The 19,838-nt window shown below is 51.4% G+C and overlaps 1 protein-coding gene across 1 annotated transcript in view; it reads right to left on the minus strand.

The window, feature by feature from the left end:
• The window catches only part of LOC111153434 (death associated protein), an 81,838-nt gene extending 63,142 nt beyond the window's left edge, over nt 1-18,696 (minus strand). Inside the window, exons 1-2 of the mRNA XM_022512449.1 lie at nt 18,499-18,696; nt 8,074-8,170 (exon numbers count right to left, since the gene is read on the minus strand). Coding sequence (XP_022368157.1) covers nt 8,074-8,170; nt 18,499-18,553 — 152 coding nt within the window. The 5' untranslated portion in view covers nt 18,554-18,696. The remainder of the gene's footprint in view (nt 1-8,073; nt 8,171-18,498) is intronic.
• Between the last annotated feature and the right edge of the window lie 1,142 nt (nt 18,697-19,838).

The following is a 19,838-nucleotide window of genomic DNA, read 5'->3' on the forward strand; positions in this document are numbered from 1 at the left end:
TTATAAAACATTAGTAGAGTACCCATGTATACATTTAAAAATGAATAGACACATACTGCGGGTGCAGGCCCAAAACAGTCTTTAAATTGATGGGTCGTGTGACCAACGTATGGGCCCCACATCCCTGGGTCAGAGTGTCTGCCCAGCTGGGCAGGAATACTGCTGCAGTGCTCAACCTGGGCAACGGTGCAGGCTGGCATGGAAAAAAGAGACCCTCGCCTTGTAATTGTCATGCTTAATAAATTAGTACGCTGCTGTTATTGTTGGTACGTCGTTGGTAAAGCTGGGCACTGTCAACCAAAGCCTACGGCACGACATGCTGTCTGTTTATTATGGGTTGAATTGTGTCCCACCAAATTTCTAACTTAAAGTCCTGACCCTCAGTACCTCAAAATGTGCCCTTATTTGGAAATGGGGTTATTGCAGGTGTAATTAGTTAAGATGAGGTCGCCCTGGAGTAGGATGGGTCCCTGATCCAACAGGACTGGTGTCCTCATAAGATGGGGACGCAGGGGGAAGGCCACACGAAGATCGCTGTCACGCTGTCCCCAGTAAGGAGCACCAGGTGCTGGGTCAGAGGCCTGGGATCCATCCTTCCCTGTTGCTTCAGAGGGAGCACGGCCCTGCTGACACCTTCCTCTCAAACGTTGGCCTCTAGAACTGCGAGAGACTGTTTCTGTTTGTGGGACTTTGTTCTGGCAGTCCTAGGAAATGAACGCCCTGCCTCTTACGGGAGGCAGCCAGCCCACAGGTGTTTGCCTGCTCTAACCTGGGGGACGTGAGTGTGGGCTCTTCCGAGCCTTCAAGGAGGGAGGGAGGGAGGGAAGAGAGCAGACATCGGGACAGGCTGCAGGCTCTGTGAACGCAGGGATGTGGGGACCGGCCCCCACTCTGCCACCTTTCTGCTGCCCTAGCCGCCTCTGGCAGAACAATCCCTTTCATCACTCCCTTGCTGGTGTATGAACGCAAGCCCTTCATCAGCGCCCCATGCTGCCTGCAGACAGAGAACACGGAGCTACGAGTCTCATGGGGGCAAACCTGACAGTGAGAGGTGGCCAACGGCGCCTAGAATCTCCCGTTTCCCTCCCCAGGGCAGTCAGGGCCGTTTCCCACTATTCCCTCCACCACAGCATCGTGCCTCTCAGGCTTTCTGCTCCAGGCTCTGACAGCGCCTTCAGAACTGCCTCTCCCTGGAGGAGGCATTTGTCCATAAGCAGGTGACAACCACTTAGCCCCCTCCCAAGGACATTCCACATCACTGGATGCCACACCACAGCAACACTCGGCCTCGGGCCCAGGGCAGGGGTCTGTGGCCTGCTGCAGCCCAACGTCTGGGTCATGGGCCCTGCCCAACCAACACAGGGCGCCCAGACCAGAAGAGGTGCTGGGGATTGGTGGGTGCTCAGCACCCCTAGCCCACTGGCATCTCCACACATCTCATGGGAAAGGACACATCTGTTCCAAACCAGCAAGTAGCCTGGACAGAAAAGATGATCTTGGAGAACAAGGAGGTGTTGAAATTGGTTCATCACACGGTTTAACTGAAGTTTAAGCACACAGATAATGGCTTACAGAAAAAATCCCTAGGTATATAGGTTGTGCCATCTCTTAACTTCAGAGTTTTAAATTTTTATTTGTTTTTTTTTTTTTAAGATTTTATTTATTTATTTGACAGAGAGAGAGAGAACAGAAGCAGGGGGAGCAGGAGAGGGAGAAGCAGGCTCCCTGCTGAGCAGGGAGCCTGATGCACAACTCGATCCCAGGACCCCGACAACCTGAGCCAAAAGCAGACACCCAACTGACGAAGCACCCAGGCGTCCCTTAAATTTTTTATTTTGTAAGAATTCGTTTCAAGTGAGAGAACCATTAAACACAGCCATTTGGTGTCTGTCAGGACTGAATTGCTTTCCCCCAAAAGGATATGTAAAATCCTCACCCCCTGGACCTCAGAATTGACCTCTGTAGGAAACAGGGTCTTTCTAGAAGTAACTGAGTTAAATGAAGTCAATCGGGTGAGCCCTAACCCAATGACTGATACCCCACAAAAAGGGCATCTTGGACACAGAGAGAGATGATGTGAACAGACACAGGGCAGCACCATGGGGACAGAGCGAGGTGAGGCATCTAGGAGCCAGGGAACGCCAAAGGTTGCCAGCAAACCGCCGGAAGCCAGGAGGGAGCCTGGAACGGATCCTCCCTCGCAGCATCAGGGGGGACCAACCTTGGTGACACCTTGACCTTGGACTTTCAGCTTCCAGCACGGTGAGGAACTACATGTGTGGTATCTCAGCCCCCCAGTTTGTGTTGTCACGGCGGCCCTGTAATAACGGAGCGTCCACAGGCAGTGGCTGTTTCAGCCAAGGGCTATGGGAGAATGGTAAAAGCAGCAGGTGGAAACCCAACGAGAAGCAGGGGCTCGAAGCGCCTGTGTGCTGGTCCACAGACGTGGGCAGAGCGGCGAAAAACTGGTCCGGCTCCCACAGGAGGTCGAACACGATGGTGCTCCGCTTTCTTATTTCAGCTTTTACACTGCAAACAAGCAGCCTTTTCAGGGTCTCCACTGTACAGATACTCCTTGTTTAATTAATAAAGACACGGGGGGAGGAACTTGGGAGATCTTGTTTGCAAAAGTTACCGAGCTGTTTGCCTGTGGGTGATATTCCATTTCTCCCTCTCTCTTTTAAGATTTTATTTATTTGAGAGAGAGAGAAAGAGAGAATGAGTGGGAGGGGAGTGGAAGGGCAGAGGGCGAGAGACAAGCAGTCTCCCCGCTGAGCAGGGAGCCTGACACAGGGCTCCATCCCAGGACCCCGGGATCACGACCTGAGCCAAAGGCAGACGCTTAACCATCTGTGCCACCCTGGTGCTCCTATTAATTAAAATTCTTCTGCAAAGAGCTGCCCCTTCTCCTCATTCATACATTCAATTGCTTATATCAGGATGTACTCATGAATGTTTACTTTACTCTATGAGTTATAACCCAATACTATCATTTCGTTGCAAACTGCTCTGGCGTTGGCCGTTCGGAGCTCCTACGGCTCGGCTTCTCTGTTGTTCGGACAAGCCCCATCCTTTACGGCACATTTCCTCATGTCTGGCACGACGAGCTGACCCAGGCTCATCTAAATTTCTCCTGTCCCAGCCCTGGAATTTGCCGCTTCTCCAAGAAATCCTGGTTCCCTCGATGGGGAGAAAAGTGTTTAGAAACAAGGATCTGGGCTCTAGGGATGCTCATGCTTACACGGTAACTCACATGGGTTACGTGTAACTTACACGGGTCCTCACGGGTGTTTCGGCTCTTTTGGTGAACACAGCAAGCGCATCCTGGCATGTGCACCAGCCGCCCCATCCACCTTATCCCTGCACGGACTTACACGTCTGCAGGTATCTACTCTCCATCCATCCGCCACTTAAAGCTGAGTTCAGACAAATACTGATTCTGACCCAGCACCACGAAGCCCGTTCTGGTCTTCCTCCTTTCTAGCTGTAACCGCTCTTGGGCCATGAGAAACTTGGCTCTCATTACTCACCACCCATTCACATACTTGTTGAACCCAGTATAAACACAAAGTCATTTCAGAATTGCTAACCCAAGCCCCTGTAAGAAACACATCGGCTAACCGGAGTATACAGCATTTTGGGACAGTCTTTTGCCATTAGTCTTAGAGTATCCGGTCAACACACTGTTTTCAAAAATTATTTGGGTAAGGTGTTTTCTCCCCCAGTCCTTGCAATGGGTTATAGTAATCATCTGTATTATAATTAAGCTCGTCTGTTACCATTCGGAGTCCATTTTGGGTTTCTCCCACATACTGGATAATTTGAATTGTTCATTTTTTGGGTACGTGCGGTCCTTCTTCTTCTTCTTTTTTTAAAAGATTTTATTTATTTATTTGAAAGAGTGTGAGCAAGAGAGAGAGAGAGAAAGAGAGTGCACAAGCCTGGGGAGGGATGGAGGGCGAGGGAGAAGCAGGCTCCCCACTGAGCCGGGAGCCTGCTGGGACCTGAGCGGAAGGGGAAGGCAGACGCTTAACTACTGAGCCATCCAGGCGCCCTGGTACATGAGGTTCTAAGTCAGAGCTGAATAGAGAGCCACACTCTAGAAGGACTGCATCCCTACACAAAAGCAGACACCCAACTGACAAAGCACCCAGGCGTCCCTTAAATTTTTTATTTTGTAAGAATTCATTTCAAGTGAGAGAACCATTAAACACAGCCATTTGGTGTCTGTCAGGACTGAATTGCTTTCCCCCAAAAGGATATGTAAAATCCTCACCCCCTGGACCTCAGAATTGACCTCTGTAGGAAACAGGGTCTTTCTAGAAGTAACTGAGTTAAATGAAGTCAATCGGGTGAGCCCTAACCCAATGACTGATACCCCACAAAAAGGGCATCTTGGATTATGTACCTTGTCATCCCTATCTCCCCGTTCCTTCCACTGTTTTCCCACCAGCCCCAGTGCACACCATCCAGCAGCCACTCAGGAAAGTACTGGCGAATAATAATGAAGCCCAGTCCTCTTCTTGGAGATGAAGAGCCATCGGACTACCGCTCAGCTCGACGGGAATTCTTAGGTAACATTTTAAAATTGCTTCTACTTCCTTTTCTCCCTCCTTTTTAAAATGTAGCATCTCCAAAACAATTTGGCAGCCTAGGAGATGAATTGTAAATCTCTGGAAAATTAAGTAGCACAAATATTTGCAGGGAAAAAATCATTCCGAGTAAAGGTTGTGTTTTTTTGTTTTGTCACGTAGTAAGGCTCTAGCTGTTCATTTTCTCTGTAATCAGGATTTGATTTTTAGACTAATGAGGAAGGAAGTCACCAGAGATGAGTCAGTGAACGTAAAGCCAGTTCTAGAAATCTGGGAAGGAAAGCAAAGAGTCTTGCAAATGCGGACCTAAGGAGGAAACTGGCATCTGAGACTTTACACTTATCCAGAGGACACTTGGATCAAAACATGAAAAATAGTAGTAAAACTTTAGGATTAGGGTAATGTGGATGGTGAAGTCCCATCCCATGACATTTCCAAGCGAGTAATTAAATGTGTGGCAAATTCTGCAAAGAAATAGGCCATTTTATATGTAAAGACATCCCCATCCTCCAAGACCTTGTACGACGATGCTCATACCATCTACTGACAGCAAAGCCGCGCGGACAGACTCACAGGCCTGAGGATCTGGAAAAGGTTCTGGGCGATCCAGAGTCAACAAGTTTAATTCATAAAGGGATCTGGATCGACATGCTACGCCTATCAATATGCGATGTATTTTGTGTCACATCAGGGGAGCCCGTAGCCTAGTAGGGGCACAAGTCTCCAAGTCAAGACAAAACGGGGGCTGAACCCTGGCCTTCTCACTAACCAGCTACATATCATGGGGCCAGGCAACCTCCCTAAACTCCGGTTTCTTCATCTCGATAATGGGCACAGTGACACGGACCTGTGGGTGGCGTGAGCTCTGAACCTGACATGAAAAACTCAGTAAGCGCCCGCTGGGGAGGCATGGCCGTGCGGTTAATAGTGAGGACTCTGGGCTCTGCTGGAGTGCTGGCCCTGCCACTCACTGGCTGTGTGACCTTGGAAAAGTCACTGAACCTTTCTGAGCTGCTGAAGAGGGAGCAGTAACGTGGAGTGGGGATCATAATCAATAACCAACTCTGAGAGAGCGCGGGCAGCAAACCGAGAAGGTACAAGGACCTGGTGAGCTGATACGGACAGAGCATAGAGAACGAGGCCAGAGGTACCACACTCCGAAGACGGGCGAGGACAGTTAGCTAGACTGATCCAGCCCACCCGCCAGACGGACGAGGAGGCCATCGTGGAGGGGGGTGATCTCTCACACAGAGTACTGGCCTGGTGCAGGTGTGGAAGGAGATACGCTGGCCACACCTGTCCACAGCTTCGGAGTGCTCAGAGGCTCACCCCATCTGTCTACGGCGTGTCCAGCGGTCCAACCCACAGCGGTTAAGAGCAAAGCTGAAGTCACGAAACAGCCGCTGACACACTCACAAGGAACACATTACAGCCATTCAGCTGCAGGGGAAAAACCCCTTGCTCGTGTGTTACGCAAACCCTACCCTGCAGTCAGCCTGCTATAGAGTTCCTGGTTCCACAGAGAACAGATCTTTAGAGGTGAGAAGATGCCGAGATCTGGAGAGCTGGGGAGCTTGCTCCTTTGTCTTGCAATCGCTCATCCTCTGAAATATTTATTCAAATTGCATGTCTCGGATAAAGGCTGTATTTCACCTCATGAAATCAATGAAAAAAAATCAATAGAAAGAAAACGAGTGGGCGGTTTTGTCTTTATTTCTAAACACGCTAATAAATTATCTACTCTCACTGTATTGACACTGTGTTTCACAGGGAAAGAGCTCGCCGTACCTTACTCCACTTCAACTCACACAGACGAGTGTGTTCCGTTAACTCCCCAGGCAAGGCTCTCTCTCTCTTGCTCTCTCTCTCTCTCTCTCTCTCATTCTCTTTCTCCCCACGGAAGCACGGGATCCGCAGACGGGACCTCCCAGGTTCTCCAGCAGGGGGAATGACACAGGCCCATACTCTCCTATGCTTGATACTGAGATCAAGAATTTTCTAAAAATGGAAAACTTCCTTACAACCTGTATGGAGGCGCAAGTCAACCTGAACTGGCCCACGCCTGTAAGAGTGAAGAACTTACCTCCCTTGCTGTGAACATCACACACAGACCGAGTAAGACGCCCGAGGCCCCACTATGGGCGCTGGATGGAATGCGCGCCCTTTAATTCTCATAAGCCCCCTTCCCCCAAATGTCCCATATCTAAAATAAACTGGGTCCCAAGGTTTTTAGGTATGGGACTGTGGACCTCTAGGAGAGCTACAGATGCTGCTCTGTTCTGTATAGATGCTGTGTGAAAACAGCCAGTGAGAAAGGGAATTCTAGAATTTTCTCTTAAATGCCACCTTCTTTTCAAAGCAGAACTTGGGCCAAACCACAGTGAGGATCTCGTGATTTTAAATGGGCAATAATCACTCAGAAAAGACTTTGTTCCCAATTTTGCTTGCCCCTCAGGTGACCGCACTAGAACTTACATCCTATAAGATTCTACAGAAAACAATCAGTGGTACACACACTCAGGGACGCTCATGTCCTTTTACGGGACGCACATTCTTGGGAGCTACTCTTTCTTGGAAGCCGGGCCTCTTTGGACCCTGTTAGACCCTGGTTTAATTTCCCGATCCGTTCACTCACAAGGCACTTGGTGTGAGCAAGTGTATAGCCCCTGCGGACTCAGTTTCCCTTGCAAAAGTTGGGGAGAACACTACCTACTGTTCAGGGCTATTGGACTAAAGCAAAATAATGCAAAATAATGCACCTGGCCCACAGAAACACAGGTTAGCTGGTTTCCACATCCTTCCTGCACTTAGCTTCCTCCTCTGGTGGAGACACTCTCGGGACAAGGTGTAAGGCAGAGAGCTCAGCGTTCACCTTCTTCTCCGTGGCAAGCTCAGACAGAGGGGTACGCATTTACCTACGACGGGTGGAAGGAAATGGATGTGTACGGAGGTTCTGGACCCAAACCCGGCACCAGAAGCTCTGAGGATAACAGGGAGTAAACTGAGCCGGGGGCACGTCAGACAGACAAGCTGTTGGGGACCAGGGAAGCCAGGGACAGAGATGTCATTTAAGGACACCTGGGCACTCCTAAGGGCGTGGCCTCCCTGGTTTGGATCTGGCTGCCGAATGGAAGAGTCCAGACGTGTGCGCGGTTTTGAGCCAATAGTTCCCTGTCTTGCTGCGAGATGCCACGCCCACCCCAGAGAATCAACTAGAACGGCATGTTCCAAGGTCTCAAGGTGATTTCAGTAATGTCGTGGAAGTCGAGGCCACTGCACACAGAGGGACGGCAGGTGCTCCAGGAGCCTGGTGTCTCCCGTCTGGGGAGACAGAGCCTCATGGATCAGGAAAGGAAAAACACACAGTGCAGGGCCCCATGATGCGAGAGGTTGTCAGAAGCCCGGAGAAGAGAACAAACGTTAATGTTTAACCAAGTCACGGCTGTCTGGGGAACAAACCCGAGCGCGCCCGCATTCTCACCTGGGGCTTTCCCACTCCTGGTCGTCCTTGTCTTTCTCTTCTTTGGTGTCTCCTGAATGCGGGTGTTTCTGCACAATGCGCATTCCGCCAGCTTTCACTAAAACGAAAACAGAGGGGGGTGTGATGGACCTGGCAGGGGACCAGGGGAACAACCCCGAAAGCTTTCAGCGGACCCGGAGCCACGAGCTGGTCCCGATAAGCCGGCAGCAACAGGGATGAGCCACAGAGGTTCCTGCCGTTGAGGGACATTCGGTAGGACGTGGCAGTCGATGCGAACTTTTACTCCAGACCCACTTACAAACCTCGTAGGGCTCCTGCGGGCTCTGTTTCTTACAAGGACTTCCTAAGAGCAGTACCAACCACGTGGAGAAAGTGGCTGCTTGCTTTAGGTTTTCAATACAACGGGGTTCCCCTTAATCCCCGCCCTGTGACCTTTTCTCAAACACCGATGATGCTTCTGATGGGGCGATACAGCCCCTGGGGGACATGGGACAGTCCCAGAGCCCATTCAGGCGGTAGCCAGGGACGTCTGTGGCAGCCTTTCCCAAACTGTGTTGGGAAGCCTCAGTGTTGGCATGTGTTGACTTTTAAACATGGCCTTAGGGACATGTAATTCACATACAATGTGAGTCACTCATTTAGGGAGTGCAGTGCTAGGGCTCTGAACGTACTCGGGGCTGTGCAACCGTCACCACAACCATCACCACAATCAATTCAAGCCCACTGCCATGAGCCCAGACAGAAACCCCATCCCTGTGAACGGTCGCTCCCCCAGCCCCTCCCCCAGCTCCTGGCAACCCCTCCTCCGGGCTTGCCTGTTCCACGTATTCATTTTTTTTTTTTAAATTTTACTTATTTATTTGACAGACAAGTAGGCAGAGACACAGGCAGAGAGAGAAGGGGAAGCAGGCTCCCTGCTGAGCAGAGAGCCTGATGTGGGGCTCGATCCCAGGACCCTGGGATCATGACCTGAGCCGAAGGCAGAGGCTTTAACACACTGAGCCACCCAGGTGCCCTGTTCTGTGTATTCGACCCCCTTCTTTCACTCTGCATGTTTCCAAGGTTTACCCAGGGGGCAGCCTGGGTCAGGCCTTCAAACATTCCTTCTCGTGGCACAATCACAGTCTACTGCACGGACCGACCACACTTTATTTACCCCTTCATCTGTGGATGGACATTTAGGCTGTTTCCACCTTTCGACTATTATGCATAAGGTAGCTGTGGAGAACTTGTGTACAAGTTTTTATGTGGATACATGGACATACACGTTCATTTCCTTAGGTACAGACCTAGGAGTGGAGGAGCTGGGCTACACGGTAACTCTCTATCCTTCTGGGGAGCTGCCCAATGCCTTTCCAAAGCCACAGGATCATTTTACATTCCAATCCGTCTGAGCATTCCAATTTTTCCCCATGCTTGCCAACGTTAGCTGTTGTCCGACTTTCAAATTATGGCCACTGTAGTAGGAGTGGAGTATTATCTTATTGCGGTTTGATTTGTGTTTTCTTGATGGCTAATACATTAATACTGCTTTGCAAGAAAACTAACCAACCCCCGCCCCCCTCAAAATGGGGATTCAAGGACCTCTTGGTGTTGGAAATGCACAGTTGAACACATTATATGGGTTTCCTCAAGACATATTTCCTTGGCCTCTAGCATGTCTCGTGAGCTTTATGGGGCACACAGAGCATACCATCTTTCCCAAACTCATCTGACCCCACAACTCCCCCCACCCCAGGAATGCTGGTTATTATCCTTTACGACTTCAGTGTTCCACAGAAGAGAGTTTGGAAATGCTGGCCTTGTATCAAAAAGCCAGCTTCATGTGACTGTCCCCAGCATGGGCTTTGGGCTCGGTCAGCTACAACACGTCCTCAGCTATAGGACTCAGACCGTTCAGTCCCTCAAAGCCTTGCTGCTTCATCCACAGAAAGGGGTAAGAGCCCCATCCTAAGATCTTTAAATAAGAGAAGCTGTCGAAACCCTCCCCCTGATGGCATTTGGAGGTGAGGCCTTTGGAAGGTGATTAGGTCATGAGGGTAGAGCCCTCCTGAATGGGATTAGGGCCCTTGTAAAAGAGACACCTCCCTCCGCACCCCCAGCCCCCCAGAGGTACCTTGTCCTCTCCCCCATGTAAGGACGTGGAAAAAAGACAGCTGTCTATGAACCAGGCAGTGGGCCCTCATGAGGCACCAAATCTGCTGGTGCCTTGACCTTGGACTTCTACCCTCCAGAAGTATGAGAAATCTCTGTTCTTTACAAAGCACCAGTCTGTGGTACTGTGTTATAGGGACTAAGACAGAGGTGTTGGAAGCTTCTGGGCACAGATGAGCAAGCAGAGCTGCGTGAACTGCATTCACTGTTCCCCCAGTTCGTGGCATCCTCCCTCCTCGGGTCACCTACCCCCCAGGTGCCACAGCACAGCTCCGATCACACAGACCGCCAGCCAGCCTGTCAGGCCACGTCCTCTGCTGTGACAAATGGGGTTGGACCCTGCCGCATTAAGAAAAGTCCTGGACAAGTCTCCTTCTGATGCAAAAGGAGAGAGAGGGTGAAAAACACCCCAAGGCTCACACAATTCGAGGTTGTCAGTTTTTCAATTTCCCAGGGAGGGTCTGCGGGCCCCTGCCTTCAGGAACGGGTGGTGCCCGTTGCGTGGCTAATGGTCGCTAGCGGGGGGCTGCTGCAAAGATCCAAGGCAGAGGACAGGCGACAAAAAGGACTCTGGAAAACCATGTATCTGTTGCCACCACTAATTCTTTTGAAGGGGACGTTCTGCTTCGGAAAGAAGGAAATAGAATCCTGTTTGGTTAATTCTTCCCCAAATCTGCTTTTTATCCCATCTATTGATTTTTATTTTACATCATTTTATTTTCCATTTCTAGAGCTTTTATTTCCCTGTCAGATTCACCCCATCTTTATTGGATAGGGTCTTAGTCATTCCTCATGGTTTTAATTCTTTTCCATATTTAATCATTTTAGGCATACTTGTTTTGTAGTTGTACATTTGATTATTTTATGATCTGAGGTCCCTGGGAGTCTAATTCCACTGTCTGCTTTTGTCTGCTGAGTCTCCCTCTCGTGGTGGTGACTGCAGATTCTGAGCTTTTCTTCGGTAAGGCTCTCTCTGCGGGGATCCTCTGGCGCCGGGAGTGTGCGCAGCCTCCCTTTGGAAAGATGCTCGACATCCTTCTGTCAAACCAGGAGTAGAGGCACCTGGAAATCCTTTTTATGTCCGATTTCTCAGAACAGGACCTGAGAAACAGTATATATTTGAACCCACAGCCCACGTAAAGGGAGGCCTGCGTTGACAAAGTCTTAGGGAGACTTTCTTGTCCTGCTGCCTAGAGCCCAGGTGGAAAGAGATCAGAGCCCCGTCATCCCACTGTGTTGCTGGGCGCAGATGCTTGGCCTCGCTCCAGAGGCTTGGCCTCTGAGCCCCACGCTGTACCATGGGGTCTTCGGTTAAATGAAGCCAGTTGGGGTGGGCCCTAACCCAATCTACTGGTGTCTTTACATGAGGAGGAAGAGAAACCAGGTCACTCCCTGCCTCGTGTGGGCCTACGATCTATGCTAACAGTACTGAATTTCAGTTTCTTCCGGTGTGGTTCCTAGGGATTTCCCTCCCTCGGGGCTCAGATGTTTTTCAAAAGGAAAGAAAACAAAAACACCATTGCAGGTGGCTTATCAAGGTATTTCCGGTTGGGTAGTCAGTCAAACCTCAAGAAACAGAAATGGAAATAAAATTCTGTAGCTATGTTAAGATAATTTTCTACTCTTTTGAAATGTAAGTGTGTCTCTGGCCAAAGGAGGGGGCTGGAAGAATTGTCCCCTTACACTTTTTTTAGAAATTCATTTCCTCCCATCCCTCCCACCCTTAGCGCACACCCATTAAGAACTGGTTAGAGGCACTGCTATGGGCTGAGTTGTGTTCCAAAAACTCATGGGTTGAAGCCCTCACCCCTATAACCTCAGACTGTGACTGTATTTGCAGACAGAGGAGAAACCGGACCTGTGGGCATCCTGATCTTAGTCCCCCAGCCTCTAGAATTGCAGATTTCTGTGGTTTAAGCCTCCCAGCCGGCGGACTTTGTTACAGCAGCCAGAGCAGACGAATATCCTTTAAAAGAGGATGTCCAGGGGCGCCCAGGTGGCTCAGAGGGTTAAAGCCTCTGTCTCTGGCTCAGGTCATGATCCCAGGGTCCTGGGATGGAGGCCCGCATCCAGATCTCTGCTCAGCAGGGAGACTGCTTCCCCCACCTCTCTCTCTGCCTGCCTCTCTGCCTACTTGTGATCTTTCTCTATCAAATAAATAAATAAAATCTTAAAAAAAAATAAAAGAGGATGTCTGAATCATCTCAACTTGGCAGACCTCAAACTTTAAAACTCACAGACATGCTCTGTAAAGGGGCTGAAGGGAAAAAGAGCTGCGTCACTAACTACAAAGAAGACCTATGATGAAGGTCAAGTGACATTTGAAGTAAGCCTGGAGCCCAGCACTGCCCCCCCAACTGACTACACATGTCAAGGCTCGATCACCCCCCCATTAGTGCTTCATTTAATTCGGCTTATAAAAACAAAACAATTAACTTCATCAATCCCTCACAGTGTGTGGTGATTAATGCTGCAATAAAAAGTGGCAATATTAGTAATAACTCAACGCCGAGACAGGTTCATTTGGACTTGCAATACTGCCAAAATGTATGACGGCAACATATTTATCGTGACTGTTTTACCCGTCAGAGGGGCTCTCGCTTGTGAAAAATACAAAGGCAGAGTTATTTCTGCAAAAATCTTTGCAGAATGACTTGCAAATATAAGTATTTCTATGAGACATTAGCAAAAAAAAAAAAGAACTCGGATTGTTGGTGTAGTGGTCGTTACTCAAAGAAGAGCTCTGAACTGAAAAGGATACCAAACGCCGGATCTAGTATTAGCAGAAATGCTCTGCAGACGACAGGGACGCGGGTCCCGGAGGCAGACTCCTGGGCTCAAATCCTAGCTCTGCCCACGCATATGCACGTGTGGCTGTGGGTGTGTGTGTGTGTGTGTGTGCGCGTGCACGTGTGTACGGCTGGGCACGTTGCTGGTGCCCTCGGTGCCTCCGGTGCTCCATCTGTGAAGAAAGGGTGACCGCGCTCTCCCCGCCAGGGGTTTGCCAAGGACTAAATGAGTGAGCACATGGGCAACGCTTCCCTCCAGGCCCAGCACCTGGCAAGTTCTCGACTGTTCGCTACTCTTATTAAATGGGTTTTAACAATTAGCATCTAGGACTTAGACCTCCATAGTCTGTGTCCTTGGTGCTTTCGTGTCCCTCTTGACAGTTTCCTCGGATGTAAAACGGGGATGGCAGCAAGGACCTGTGGGGACGGAGGGGAGCGAGACCCCCGTAAACTGCTCCCCTGTGGCCCTCCACTGACGTGGTCGGCTAAGCAGCCCTAGGACTGTCGTCAGTGTATCGCCAGCCAAGGATGGAAGCTTCTGGAGAATCACAGATTCTGGATAATGCTTCGACATAGCACTGCTACGTGCAGGCCCCTTCCTCACCGCCAACCACGTGACTCTAGGGAGAGGATCCCGGGGGGTGAAGAGGGCAGGCCACCAGGTTGGAGCCGCACAAGTGGCAAGCCCGGCGCTGGATCGGACCCTGGCAGCCTGCACCCTTCGTCACACCCTGCAGGCCTTTCCTGGCTTGGACCTTCCGGGAAACCGAGAGCATCATCGCCCCTCAGAGAAACACAGAGTGACGGCCAAGGGCAGGCTCTGGTTACTACGCCCCCCAGGAGAGGGAGAGGAGGAGTTTGACATTCAAAGCTCTGCACGACGGCTTCTTGCCTACGGGGTGAAGGGAGGGGAGGAAGCCTCCTGCGTGGTCGGCCTTTGCCAGGTAAGGAGTATTGGGGAGGCAGCTGACTTGTTCTCCCGCGGCTAGGGCATCCCCTCGGTGCCAGGGTGTCCAGCTCTAAGCAGCTCACGGACAGCCTTCTCTGTCGCGTTCAGGAGCAGGCTGGGAAGATCCACAGCTGCAAGTCAGGCCGGGGGACAAGCAGGCTCCCCCTAGGGCTGCTCACGACTCAAGCCCGGCTTCTGACCCCGAAGCACGGGCTGCCGGAGCCGCCGCATGACCGGCAGGTGTGTGCCACCCTCATTCTTACCAGGGAAGAGAGACCGCATGTTACTGGCAGGTCTCACCTCCCAGACGAAGAGATAGGACAGTTGTGTTATTTTAAGGCTCTAAGTTTCTTGTGCTGCGCCTACAGCAGCCACAGGAAAGCGACGCAGTGACAGATGTAGGCCACAGGTGTCCCCATAAGCCCCCACTCACCGTCCCCTGCACACAGGTCATGCAACGGCGGGGCCTTGGCCTCCGCATTGTTCCTTGTAGGAAGGCTCCCGGGAAAGGAAACACATCTGACCTCGTTCAGCCCAGCCCCTGAGGTTCTGGTCGTCTGTAAACAACAGTGAGCCCCACTGGACTCACTCAGCTAACTGTGACTAGTGCTTTGTACTTGGATGAGACCGTAACCAACATAGCACTCGACACAATCGTGAGTGCTCCCTACATAAACGGGAAGACTTCCTACGCTGGGAAGCGGAAAGCATTCCCCAAATCACGAAAGAATGCACGGGGCATCGTGTGGAATGGACAGAGCGCAGGCAGGAGGACGACACCAAGCACGGAAGAAAGAAAAATCTAAACTATGTTTTAGAAACGCTGCGTTCCACCCCGATGGGAACTTTTTGAAAAAAATGCAGTGACCAGAAGGGTCTTTTTTTTTTTTCTTTCTTTTTTTCTTGGCATGTCGGGAGCAAAAGCCGACTTTCCCATACTCTGTAAGCATCAGTCAGTGACTGGATGGAGGGCACTGGGACCGTGCTTAGCAAATCTGTGACTGAATGGTTACTACAATAAAAGACACCTTAGTCGTCCACTGCTGGCCAGAGAGTGGCCTAGACAATCTGAAAACCGTCCTGCAGGAGACGATTTAGGGAGAATTATCACCCACAACCTTTTAAATGGATCCTTAACTCAAGTTTGAATGATTAATCTAACAGAGAATTTAATGATCCTGAAGTTACTGAAAAAAGTAATCTGTTTTCCGTTTCATTTTAACTAAACACAATGGTGTTTATATTTCCACTTGACTCAGTTCTGGAAGGAACAGAAAGTCTACTTTTGAAAGGGAACCATATGTAAAATTAGTAATGCACAGAGCTACCACATATTAGACTTAGGAGAACTTTACTGACATATGGTTTTGGCTACCCTGGGAAATGGAGGGGAATGGGGCCAGCAAAATGTATTTAACAGACTTTATCCACGTCGTCACCACAAACTCCCAAAGACAGGCAGGAATGAGGAACAGCATGGCTCACAGTTCTGTTCCCCACACTGCCGAGGCATCCCGGTCCTGTTACTTGATGGAACAGAACCTTGCTCGCAAATTCTCACTTTGCTAATCTGTATTTGCAATAACGCTCATAAAACAAGCCGTCTCAGCCCATTTCTCCAAGGATGCTTTGTAGTGGAGAGCAGTGGAGGGGTCTCAAGTCATTACGACGTCATGACTTTTACTGAGAGCCCTGATGACAGCGCCCTGCGGGATGAGGGAGAGCCTCCGGCCCCTTTAGCTCAAGCTGGTACTCAAGGCGGTGGCCCAGGCCACGTCAGGGGGTTACTCAATTTCCCTCTGCCTCTCCCATGAAGACAGGAGGCCCACATGTTACTAAACTTCTGTTTTTCTCTGGTTAATCTGCCATGAGTCTAGAAGGGTAGAGGGGAACACCAGCCCGCTGCAACACCCAGCACCCGTTAGTCACTGCTTCCACCACGAACATGCTACCTGAACTGGCTGAGAGCCCCTTGCGTCACTAGTACACACCGGACAGGGCTCAGAAGTAGAGGGACGGGGCGGACCCTGCAGGCTCTGAGTGCAGAGTCTGCCTGTCCCTCTCCCTCTGCTCCTACCCCCTGCTCCCGCCCCCTGCCCCGTGCGTGTGCGTGCTTTCTTACAAATAAATAAAATCTTAAAAAAAAAAACAAAACTCAGCCCGTAAGCAAGGAGAAGAGAGGCAAATAGGTGGAGGTTAAGTGTGATAATAAGGCAATGGGATGCAGTGGGAACGCACAGGAGGGCACCTGGCTCAGACAGCAGGAAGGCGAAAACATCAAAGGACATGAAGATGGTTATGAGAGAGCATTTTATTGTTTCCAATTGAGGATTTAAGCAGGAGGATTTCAATTCCAATTGAGGATTTAAGCTTAAGCACTTAATGAAAGGGTTCCCGAAGTTTTTAAAGCTGTTATTTTGATTTATGAACTGTGCTCTTGGCTACCTTTAAAAGATTATTCTTTATTATAGTGGGTTGTCGTTTTTTGGTTTATTTTTTAATAACATCTACTCCGCAGAACCGCCTCCTCGCTGGCCGTGCCAGAGTCGGCACAGACACCCTGAGCTTTCCTGCTGGGGCCTCTGTGACACATGGAAATGCACTGAGGGGCACCGCTGGGAAGCAAAATGCTTCAAGCAGCAAAGGGGCCTCTTTCTAACCTGTACCCTGGGCCAGGATGCCAGGGCCTTCCTCCAACTCTGGCCAAGAGTGACTGGTCTTGTCAGGATAACAGTGACAGATCCCTACGTAGCATCTGCTTGACTAGGGCCCCAAAGGCTAGGGGGCCTGTACTGAAGTCACTTGAGGAGTTTACCTATGGGATTAAATGCCCTTTTGGAGCTGGTCCTGAGCCTTTCCCAGAGGAAGGTCAGCTGGGCCAAACCTCCCGTTTGAAAGAATAGCAAAACTGAGCCCTAAGCGAAGAGATGGGCCTCAAAACTTTGAACCCAAGTTCATTGCTCACCAGCACAAATAAGGTGGTTCCTTGATCCTCAGGGCATAAATAAGCTATTTAATCTGTAATTCACAAAGCCTAGCCATTACAATTCAAAGACAATCAGAGCCCTTTATGAAATTTCTCCCAGGGAGTTAATATGTACAGTTTATACCTCTGATCTTAAAAGTCTCATCTGGATATCTATCCATCGCACATGGATGTGTCTCTCCACGCAATTTAATTATGGCGACTCTGATTTGGTATGGCTCCAACTTTAATGCCACTCAACAGCCAGGGACAGGGGAGTCATGGGCAGACTCCTGCCACGTAGTCCAAGGCCGTGGAGTGTGACTAGAGGTGTTTCCTCCCTCAGGACGGCCCAGGTCAGCGGGTAGCTGGGTGTGGATCAACAGCAGTAGAACTAAAGGTCAGAGTTATCTTTAAAAGAAATCCCTGAGCTTTTCTCTCCCTTTTTTGTAACTAAAGCAACACAAAGGGCCCCAAAGCACAGCAGAGCTGTCTTCGGAAATCCCATGCCCTGCCAGCCCCTTACACACGGGTCAGCCATTCTTCTTCCCTGTGCCACTCACTCCTGAGGACAGCCTCCCGCACCCCTGAAAAAATACCACCGACTCTGGAATGCAACTAATTTAAAAGCTGCTTTGTTGTCCCTGTTGAGGCAGAGTTAGAGCCCTATGGTGGGGAGGGCAGAGGGAGATCGCGCCCTCCAGTGTAACAAGAAGGGGCACAGACGGCCCCCAAAGCAGCCCCGTTTCCACAGGGCTTGTTACTGGGAGACTGACCGTAACACTAACGGTGCAACTAAGACCCTTGGAAGAAGCCCACGCACTGAGTGACTAAATTTCTGCGGCGGGTGGCCTCTGCTTCCCCACCAGGGTCCTTCCATGCGGAGGGACGGTCATGCCAAAGGAGCGGAGGAGCAGACATCGCCGGGCTCGCACAGAGTGAAGAACGAACGGAACCGCGCTCGGAAAGGAGGGGGCCCGGACAGAAAGCCTGCTTAGACTCGCATACATTTTTGTTTTTAAGAAAAATGGCTCTTTCCTGGATTTGACTTCCTTGGCTCAGAAGTTTAGGGCTTGAAGAAAATAAAAGAAAGCTCACGGGAAAAACACTTAAGAGAAAGCTGAATGCGAAAGAAAGTCAAGCGAGGGGGTACGTCGCAGCGAGTGATTAATGATAAAAATTATTTCTGCGCCTCTGGTTCTTTTGTCGGTACGAAATGCTGTCAGCCCACAATCCGTCATCCCTACGACACTATAAACACGGACTTTTCATCGTTCCGGCTGCTCGTTCCCCAGGACATCTGACAACCAGAGCGCGCGCTGGGCGCAAACTTTTGGGGAAGTCGGGCACGCGGGCTGCTTCACGTCCTTCCGATCTGCATGAAACTCCCACAGGCTGGCGAGGCTGCGGACCCTGCGCGCCCGGGGTCTCGGCAGCGCGGGCCGAGGTGGTCCGCAAAGCCCCCGAACTGCCCCCAGAGCCCGCTGCCCCCTCCGCGCCCCGCGCCCGCGGGTTCGAGCGCGCCCCCGCGCCCCGCGGCAGGACAGAAAGTGGGAACGAGTCAGTACCGGCGGGCGGGTGTCCGGCTTTCGTCTCTAGCTTCCCCTCGGGAGGCGAAGACATGATGCGACCGCGTGTCCGAGGGGCTGGGACGGCGACGGAGACAGCGGGCCAGCGGGCCGGGCAACTGGAGCGCGCGAGCGGGAGCGCCGGACTGCCAAGGAGGCGCGCGCGGGAAGCGACGGAGCCGCGCACGGAGGTGGTGACTGCAGCCGCCGGGAGGGGGCGCGGCCGGCGGGCGCCGACGTGGCGCGTCCCGCCCACCCGCGGCTGCGCGTTGTCGTCACTGCGCCTGGCCCCGCCCCGCCGGCTCCCTGAGCTTGCCGTGTGCTGAGCTTGCGCAGTGGGCAGCGCCACGTTGGAAGCGGTGGCTCGGGGCGCGGGAGGAGGAAGGAGGCTGAGGGTTGTGCGTGGTGAAGGAGGCGGGGCTGTTGCTGGCAAGGGTTGTTGGCGGAGGTTGAAATGGCCCAGCAGGAGGGTGGCACCTTCCCTGAGCTGCGCTCCACCGACCCGCCTGATGGACGGTGACGGCGGTGGGGCGCCCTCGGGGGCAGGTGTAGGTCATCTGGCGACCCGCCCGTCTGCCAGATGCCTTCGTCCGGCTCACGCTTGGAGCGACTAATCACGTGCGGAAATGAGACCCCAGGTGGGACCGACCAGGAGTCTCAAGATTGCAGGGATTTGTTAAAAGACGCTGCAAATGGGACTGGCCCCCCCCCCCCCCCCCCCCCCCCCCCCCCCCCACCGTGAGAAAGACAGCGCTGTGAAGCCAGGAGTTCTTGGACTGTTGCGTCCGTGCCTCCTGGGTGCTGTCTTCTTGTTGAGATGGATCTCTTGATTCTGTCCAAAGCTGATCCTTCTCTCTCTTGCCCTGGTTCGCATCCTTCCCGCCTTCTCAAGTGCTTTGCAATGAACAGATCTCCCCTCCCGCACCATCAATCCCTCCTTGCTAAGTTAGTGTTCAGACATGCCCAGTGTCTTTAGAGAAGGAAACACCACCGTCTCTCTTGGCTCTACATCTACTGTTGACGATACAACTGATCAAAGAGGTTGAGCACCTCATTCGCTCTTATCCCTCAGCCCAATCCATCTAGTGATCCCCCAGCTGCCCAGAGGCTGCCGCCAAACAGGGGCTTTTCTTTTGTCCGGGTTACTTAACAACCTCCATGCTGCCTGGTCCAGTGGTCGCTCTTTCACTCTTACCCTTCTTGACCTCTCTGCAGCACTTGACTTAGACGACCCTCCACCTCCTTAGCTTTAGGGATGCGCATCCCTTCCTTGACGTTGGGTGTTCTGGCTGGTGGTTGGCTGCTAACTCTGTGGGGTGTGTTGGCTTCTCTTCTTGATC

This window comes from Enhydra lutris, unplaced genomic scaffold (genome assembly GCF_002288905.1).
Source record: "Enhydra lutris kenyoni isolate GAN:26980312 unplaced genomic scaffold, ASM228890v2 scaffoldscaffold32, whole genome shotgun sequence".
Classification (NCBI taxonomy): domain Eukaryota; kingdom Metazoa; phylum Chordata; class Mammalia; order Carnivora; family Mustelidae; genus Enhydra; species Enhydra lutris.